General features: G+C 41.2%; 2 protein-coding genes across 2 annotated transcripts in view; one reads left to right on the top strand and one right to left on the bottom strand.

Moving 5' to 3' along the window:
* LOC107727015 (serine/threonine-protein phosphatase 4 regulatory subunit 2-A-like) overlaps positions 1-1,604 on the top strand; it is a 9,524-nt gene extending 7,920 nt beyond the window's left edge. Inside the window, exon 9 of the mRNA XM_016536756.1 lies at positions 710-1,604. Within this exon, the coding sequence (XP_016392242.1) occupies positions 710-1,059 (350 nt within the window). The 3' untranslated portion in view covers positions 1,060-1,604. The remainder of the gene's footprint in view (positions 1-709) is intronic.
* Positions 1,605-1,690: 86 nt separating this feature from the next.
* LOC107727014 (E3 ubiquitin-protein ligase PDZRN3-like) overlaps positions 1,691-8,718 on the bottom strand; it is a 32,683-nt gene continuing 25,655 nt past the window's right edge. Inside the window, exons 4-10 of the mRNA XM_016536755.1 lie at positions 5,671-5,933; positions 5,451-5,541; positions 5,064-5,159; positions 4,848-4,910; positions 4,661-4,762; positions 4,326-4,433; positions 1,691-4,207 (exon numbers count right to left, since the gene is read on the bottom strand). Of these exons, the coding sequence (XP_016392241.1) occupies positions 2,720-4,207; positions 4,326-4,433; positions 4,661-4,762; positions 4,848-4,910; positions 5,064-5,159; positions 5,451-5,541; positions 5,671-5,933 (2,211 nt within the window). The 3' untranslated portion in view covers positions 1,691-2,719. The remainder of the gene's footprint in view (positions 4,208-4,325; positions 4,434-4,660; positions 4,763-4,847; positions 4,911-5,063; positions 5,160-5,450; positions 5,542-5,670; positions 5,934-8,718) is intronic.

The following is an 8,718-nucleotide window of genomic DNA, read 5'->3' as shown; positions in this document are numbered from 1 at the left end:
GTACGAGAAGCTGCAAAAGACACAGGCGCAAGTGGAATGTACAAAACATAGTAGCATTAATTTTTAAGTAAATATGATGGGCGATATATTGCGTCACAAAAAATTATTGAGGTCATGTACATATATTGCGCGCTAAGTCGATATATTAATTATTGCGACAGGCCTAGGCTATATCTGAGTAATCGCAGGCTTTTAAAGCTTTTTTATGTCTAGTCTTTGTTTACTTTGGAGGTCTAAAAGCAGGGAAGTCTCCACTATCTGATTGCTGATGAAGCCAACTTTATTTGTTTTTAACAAATAAAGAGATGCTTGTAATAAATGCTAATGGTCAGAAGAACTAACAACTGGGTTGTTAATAGTTTACACTTTTTTTATTATCGTTTATTATTTCTGTTGAACTTCGGTTTTATAAAGACGTCTCATTTAGTCAAGTGTGTCCAAACTTTTAACTTGGTGTATTTATTATTATTATTATTTGTTTTTAATATATTGTACATTCCTCGATGTACAAGGAATGTGGGTGACTGAAAATCATAATAGACCATAGGGTTTGGGTTCAATCAGTGTAAAATGAGCCATTAATATTATTTGTTCTTGTTTTATTTCAACCCGTTTGGTCATGTGAGTAACTGCTGTGCTTATATTTTTATATTTTTGCATATCAGCAGCTGTTTGCATACATTTACGTTTTCTGCTCCTCTCTCTGCAGAACCCTCGAGTACACAGTCAGAGGTCGTAGAAAACAGGGTTGACAAATCCACTTCAGACGATTCACCCGACCCTTCCCACAATCAGGCGACCGGCAGCGAATCAGATCTACCAGAACAGTGGTCGGAGAGGGAAGAGAGCGCCAAGGCTCAGGAAACGGACGAGAGAAATGACCCAGTCAGCAGTAGCAGCTGCAGCAGCAATAACAGCAGTGACGAGGGAGTGTCCAGTGCAGAGACTCCATCTGCATGTTCCAGCAGTTCCACAGAGCTGACGGCAGAGGGCAGTACCACTGCAGAAATCAGTTCAGACAGCTCAGAGACTGCAGATGACACCATGGAGCAAGACTGAAGTTTGGCCGTACATTATTGATTTTTACACTCTACTGTACAAAACCCCAAAAATCACTTATCCTGCGAGTTTAGCAGATCCTTTATAGACCAGGAGAGGATGGCATTCTGATGACCTCTTGTGACACATCTACTCCTTATGACACTTATTCGGGCATCTTCTCTTAATATGGGCTCTTCTCTGAAGAACAACTAAAAAAACTGGAAGCTCATCTTTCTGGTGGTTGAGCGGAGCGTTCGCCATTGAGTAACTCGAATGCCTTGTGTCCATGGCGGTTTTCTGTAATCCTGTTCTAATCATGGGCATCCATCAACTCCACATCAACACATTCTAAAGCTGTCGGGTAAAACACCTTTCATCTCTCTCCTGCTCTACTAAGAGTGAAAACGTGGCAAATCTTTGGTTTGTGTGAATGTGTGCATATGTTTGTAGGGGTGAGGGGTGTGTGTGCACTTCCTTTAGTTTAGTCAACGGATGATCTCAGGGTTCCCGTTGGCCGGCAGACCAGTGTCTAAACATTCCAGGAGAACACCCCTTTCCCCTTATATTGCCTTCTGCATTCATCTGCTGGCTTGTAGCACAAAGTGCTCAATAGCAGCATTAGACCGATTTCCTTTCTTTGCTATTTTTCTTTTATTTTTAGGTCCTTTTATTTTAACTGCCTTCCCAGCATAGCACCGACATGTATTAATCCACTGATGCTGGTAAATAGATTCTAAAATGGACTAATGTGATTTTCCATGCACTAGATGCTCGAGTGCTGTTGGTTGCAATGTGTAACTTAATATAGTGAGCCTGTCTTTTCGACTGACATATTATGCTTAACCACTATTGAGCCATCCTTATTTGTTATAAGATTTTCATTTTGTTTCATCAAACAATGGCAAACAGTTGTAAAAAGGTTAAAATGAGCAACACTGTCAACACCAACATCTCTTAAACTGTACTTTTCATGCTTCCTACAGACATGTATACAGGCTGTTCTACCCATACCTATTTCCGCAGCTCCTTTTTGATATGTAGAATTTTTTTATTAGATTTTGTAGATTATAAGTGTTCACTGCTTTTGTGAAAAGTGAAAATTGTATGGTCTCCATCATGTGAACTGAATGCTTGGGCTTTCAACAGTATTTCTGAAGAGCAATAAATGTTCACATTAAAAGCAGTGATATGCTTAATCTGTGGCAACCGGAGACATTTCTAACATATCTGAATAAAACTCTTTGGAATATCAGGTCATAGACACAATTCATTTTCACCGCAATGTTTAAGTGAAACCTAATATTGGTAGCCATCACATTTATTAAGTGGGTGATATGCAAGTAATGGGCAGTAACTGCAAGTAAGAGCTAGAATTTCACATAAAATAGATTCGCATCTGTTCTTACATTAAATTATGAGGAGTCGTTCAATAAAATATTTCAGTACAAACTGCAATGTTAGTGCACCCTCAAGTTCTATAAAGTATTAAGATAGGAAATCTGTGGTTTACTTGAATTCATCATCACGGTTATGTACTCAAACTACTGTGTCTCACAAATCTCTTTCATACTTAAGTCCCTAAATGACGCACCTCTTGAAATGAGGCAAGATTTCCCACACCAACCCTCACATAATTTTACACCGTAAACTAGTAAAGTGCCCTAAACCACGCAATCCCTTATACTGTAGTCACAGAAAGAAAGGAATTATATAGTCTTGTGCTATCTGTGGACATTGTGCCATGTGTCAGCAGCTCCTGAATGGTCATCCAATTGTCAAATATCCTCTTGTTCCTCCTCTTCATCATCTTTTTACGGCTAAGCTGGATAATATCAGGCTCCTTCTTGTCATCCAGTGCTCCGGCTTGTTCTTTGCTCTCTATGCAGCACTGCTTCAAGAGTTCCCGCCGTTGACGCTGTTCTTTAGCTCGTGCCGCATGCTGTTTGCGCTCCTCCTTGTTCCAGTATCGACCCAGTTTTAGTTCGCTTGCTGCATCGTCATCTGTAGTTGCGCTGCAGCGTTCTTCTCGAATGCGCAAAGCTCGCTCCTTCAGAAGCTGGTCCCTGATAGGCCTTTTGGTGATGTACCTTGTTCCATCGCTACGGATCTTTACCTTCCACCCCGTCTTGGGCCTGGACTGCGTGGGGGTGGTTTCTGCATTCTTGCACAGGCTGGCTAAGCTGACTTGACTCTGGGCATATTCCACAGCTGACTTCTGCTGGATAAGTTGCATGTAGCTTTGGTAATGTTGTGCATGGGCTGGGATGTAGGTGTTCTTGTATGAGGAATGACGCAAGGATGTCAAAAGACTCTTCCTTGGGTTCTTTTTCTTACTCTTTCTTTTCCCCTGATTTGTAACCTCTGGATCTCCAGGCAAACTCTTGGTAGGGCTGATCTCCTGAATGGGAGAGAGGTTATGTTTGGAGCATGCTGTTGTTGAGTTGCGTCTATGCATGGGAGAACCTTTACCCTTGTCTCCAGCAACCATCCTTTGGGATTCAAGAGAATCTGCTTCCAGAGTAGGATGTAAACTCCAGCAGCTCTCTCCAGTGTTGTAAGCACTAGTAGAGCCTTCGTTGTCCACTTGGTTATTGATGAGGTCCTGATGGACTTGCTCAAAAAAGTGCTTGGCACTAGGTTTTTTGGCTTGCTGATTACCACCTTCAGCCTGAAGCCTATGTGCTTGTATGGTACTCAGGCATTCCAGCTCAATGTTATGCAACTCCTCATTAAGCATCTGAATCTCCTGATCATCACAGTCTACATTAACCCCCTTTTCATACAGTGTGGCATTATGCTCCAGAAATCCCTGAAGACTGTTACCAGTCACCAGAGATTTCAATTCAAGCAGTTTCCGGAAACGTTCACATGCCGTGCCAGGTATACCAAGGAAGTTTCCACTATCTCCATTGTCAGCCGAAAGGAAGGAGTCATTGCTTAAGTGCATGTCCCCACTTTCGACAGTGTCCTGATTATAGTTGTACTTCTTGTGGTTTTCTGGGAGAGTGTCACAGAGGGAATTCTGGTCATCCCCCAAGATGTCCTGCTCTGAGCTTTCATCATTACGAGTGCTTTCATCTGTGCGGCCTACGCCGCTGTCTTTCTCATGCTGGTTGGATAGTAAAGTAGCCGTATCTGTAGTGCCTCCATCTTCTTCATTTGTGCTCTGTTAAATAGAGTGGGAAGAACTTTTAATAGCTTGTAAATCACTTTAATAGTAAGAATAGCTCCTGTAATTGGATGAAGCGAGCAATTCACTGTTGACTTGACCCTTATTAACTTACCTGCTGCAGCATACTTGTAGTGAACTCCTTGACCTTGTGATGTTGCTGCTCCAGTGTGCCCATGTGCAAGTCATCTAAGTTGTTTCTATCCTCCAACCAGCCAACATCCTGCAACCCATACCGAAATGCAATGTCATTCTTTTACTTCAAACATAGATGTCCAAAACTGCTACAGAAGGGCCACTTCATGCACAATTTTGGTCCAGTTAGTTGAGGTGTTTAAATTGGGTTTGCAGAAAAGTGGTCCTACAGGAGCAGGATTGGAAACTCCTGAGATAAATCAAATGTAATTGACCAAAATCTTTATCTGCAAGTGCACAGAACAGTTAGCTGACCTGACTTTCTGGTCGAGCCACTAGGAGGGTTACATTCGTACTCTCCACCTTGGTCAGAAGTGTCACTGCCTCCTCATGGCTCTGGATGTCCATTCCATTGATCTTCAGCACGTGAAGAATAAATAAAAAAAGCTTTGTTTTGTTTGAGCCAATATATTCAAAACAAACCCAATAGAATAAATTCTACCTGGATAATCCGGTCTCCTTCCTGGACTCTGCCATCTTTTGCTGCAATTCCTTCTGGTGCAATCTTAAGTAGGGTAAGAACAATGCATTTCGCCTTAACTGTGAATAGACTCGAATACCTAAAGCTACACTAAGCAAGTACTAAACCAAAAATGTAATTGTTGTAAAAACTCGTTAACAATTACTGTCCTGAGAAATTCCCACTGCAGAACCCTACCTCGCTAATATAAATGGCAGACTTCTCATCATCCGTCTTGTAACATAACTTCAGGCCAAGCTTATCCTGAGTGGTTTTCCTCTGCAGATCCACCTCCTATTAAAACACAGGAAATTGATTTTGATGACAAAGATTTAGCATTTTAGTCATTGTTAACATAAGACATAAGCCAAAGCCAGTCTGAGAATTTGTAGTGCTTGCTGCACTTATGTAGATGATGATTCATTTGCATGGTAAATCCATGTGTAATTAAAGTGGTCTTGGCAAAATATTAGCGGGTATATGAAATCAAAATTAAAATGACCTCAGAAGACACACAGATTAAACATGATTTAAACGTGCATTACTCAGGAGAGTGAGTGAATACAGTCTATGCAAACGCAATACCACATATTCCAGTCCTCTACTCTCAATGTCTTTCTGTACATCGTCATGGAAGTCTGCGGGGTAAGGTGAGTCACGTCTTGCCATTTGATACCTTCAATACAATGAAAAATTAGCATTAACTGAAGCCGTGTTGACAGAATATCTCATTTTAAAATGAAAATTTCTATTAAGATTCTTTGTTTTGATACAGTTGGTGAAAGAAACACTGATAAGCGCTTACTGTGAAGGCGAACGGAAACTGTCCAGCAAAGCCATACATGGTGTTGAAGGTGATGTTAACTTGGCCAAAGTCTGTATATGTTTCGAGGTTTTCAGCGTAATGTTGGTCTGAGTACTGTTGTCCATTCCTCGGGCTGGTTTAAGAGTCTTGCAAGTCTTGTGTGCTGTCCTGCGCAGTACCTGAACCTCAATAGGGTCTTTGGCAGTTTGGAAAGCCTCTACTGCTTGATCATGGGTGGCAACAGACATGCTTCTTCCATTTACCTACAGAATAAAGAGTATGAATAAAATCAGACATGTGGGACAAGAATTTCAGAATAATGATACATAGTATTCAATGATCTTTAACCATGGCAAAAAGTCCACATTAACTACTAACAATAGTATATTGGAACCTTGTAAGTGATATTGTAACTTCTTTTGGGGGTCAGTTTGTGTCTTAAGTCAGACAAGAAAGAAACATCATCTCACATTCAACTTTTAATGTTTAAATTTGTTAACGTAAATATTTGTATGAACATCAAAAGATTTAACTGAGTCATAAACTGAACAAGTTCACAGACATTTAAATTGACATGAAAAGTGGCCAAGTATGGTGACCCATACTCTGAAATTGTGCTCTGCATTTAGCCCATCCAGGTGCACAGACACACACACTGAACACACACCCAGAGTTGTGAGCAGCTGGTGCCCGGGGAGCAATTGGGTGTTCGGTACCTTGCTCAAGGGTACCTCAGTTGTAGGTATTGAAGGTGGAAGAGAGTGCTGTACATTCACTCCTCCCACCTACAATTCCTGCTGGTACCAAGAATCGAATCTGTGACCTTTGGGTTAAAAATCCATGACTGGCCCCTATTGATGAACAGAAATGGAATAATGTGTCCCTGAACAAATGGAGGCTAATATCAAAAGTCACAGTAGCCGCTTTTCCACCGAAATTACCTGGAACAATATGTCCCAGGAACTTTTTCCCCCCAGACCTGTTGCTGTCTGCGTTTCCATCGTGGGCTAAAGTACCGTGAAGAATAGGCAAATAGTCTGGTGACATAGGTCGCACGTTTCTCAATACCAAGTACGCAAATTTCGGAATTGCATCATTCGGTAGTTCGGACTTTGCGAGTTCGACTCGGCAGTGTGAACTCCCGCGGACGGGACGACACAAGTCCGGTAATTCTGCAAACAGCAGCGTACTTGATAATGTCAGTCAGCTCGCCTTGGCTACTACAATTTTCCTCACTGTATTTACAATAAGACGAAATATGTTATCAAACATCACTGCCTCCTTTCGTTTTAATTTAAACATATTAATAGCCGCAGAAATGTAGTTCAGGGAATATATACAGCCTACATTACAATGAAACAAAATATATCAAACAGTATTGCTTCTTTTTATTTTTATTTTCATTTTAACATATTAATAGATTAATAGAATAAAGACCAAAGATTACCAGTTAGATTTACCCAAAACAAATTATATCTTATGTTTAACCACTAAAGAGACATCAGAGCTGCTCCGTCGGGAAACATGAGCACTGAGCGCCCGCTGACCGCGTGGAGCTCACATCTCCGAAATCGACGAAACACATTTTTAAATAGGCGCTGTCTTTATAAATAAACCGCAGATTTGAGTTTTAAACAACTACATTCTCACCTGACATACTTTTAAAACTACATTTCATGACACAATAACAAATAAAGACTTTTGAAGATTTATTTTCCCCCCGTGAAGGACATTGTGTGTGTTACTGTGTGCACCAGAGAAACGTGAGTACATACATCTCTCACCAGAGAAATGTGAGTACAACATACAAGTTTTTGCTGCGATCATTGACAATGCACAGTCTGAGTTGGTAATAGCCATACAAGTACAGCTCCTGCTTGTCAAAATTAAGTTCCAAAAATCAAATTCAAATCAGTAATTTTGATCTGTCAAAAATGGTTTAATACAAAAATACAGTAGATATGTAAATCATGTTGTAAGAAGAAAAAACAACAACAACAGGTGACACCTCAAAAAGGTGAAAGACTTGGGATGTTTGTTACTACTCCTAATATGAGTATTACATGTATTTGTTTTCCTACAAGTGGTTGGTCTCCTGCTGTCTTTGACTGAACATGGGCCTGTTTATTACAGTCATGTGTCTGTGCGCAGCACATGTGCATTATACGTATGCATCTGCTCGTATGGCTTAACTGAAGAGAGAGCATCACACCCCATTAACTCCTAAATGATCTTGTTAAAGTCATTATCCTGCCTAAGGCTCCTGTATGTTAGCTATGCTTTGAACAGTATGTGCACTGTGTAGCACTGGAGGTCGACACAATGGATAAATGCAGTGATGGCGTGCTGCCTCTCCTTGCTGAAGGTCATCACAAATGGCTCACAGTCTCTCGTCTAGTTCGTCTAACCTCACACCTCTGCACTGAAGAGCTCTGACTGAGGACAGCTAACAAACTACTTTCTGTGAATCAATGCACCATGACCACCACAAAATACTTCTGTATGTTATTAGCCCCGTTTCCACCGCAGGAACTTTCCCCAGGAACTAGGGACTTTGGGTCGGTCCTCGGTGTGTTTCCACTGCAGGAACCAGGATCTAAATAAAGTTCCGGGTAAAAATTTGCCCCTAAAGCCGCTTTTCCACCGAAATTATCTGGAACAATTTGTCCCAGGAACTTTTTTCCCCCAGACCTGTTGCTGTCTGTGTTTCCATCGCGGTCTAAAGTACTGAGAAGATTAGTCAAATAGTCTGGTGACGTAGGTCTGCGCACGTTTCTCAATACCAGGTACGCAAATTTCGAACTTGCTTCCTCGGTAGTTCGAACTTCGTAAGTTCGACTCAGGAGTGTGAACTCCCGCGGATGGGACGACGCAAGTCCGGTAATTCTGCAAACAGCAACGTACTTGATAACGTCAGTCAGCTCGCCTTGGCTACTGCAATTTTCCTCACTGTATTTACAATAAGACAATCAAACATCTCAAACATCACTGCCTCCTTTCGTTTTAATTTAAACATATTAATAGCCGCAGAAATGTAGTATATACAGC

Source organism: Sinocyclocheilus rhinocerous, unplaced genomic scaffold (genome assembly GCF_001515625.1).
Source record: "Sinocyclocheilus rhinocerous isolate Xijiao unplaced genomic scaffold, SAMN03320098_v1.1 scaffold666, whole genome shotgun sequence".
In the NCBI taxonomy this organism is placed as follows: Eukaryota; Metazoa; Chordata; class Actinopteri; order Cypriniformes; family Cyprinidae; genus Sinocyclocheilus; species Sinocyclocheilus rhinocerous.
The sequence above is the reverse complement of the archived record's forward strand: the minus strand, read 5'-3'. Positions and strand labels throughout refer to the sequence as shown.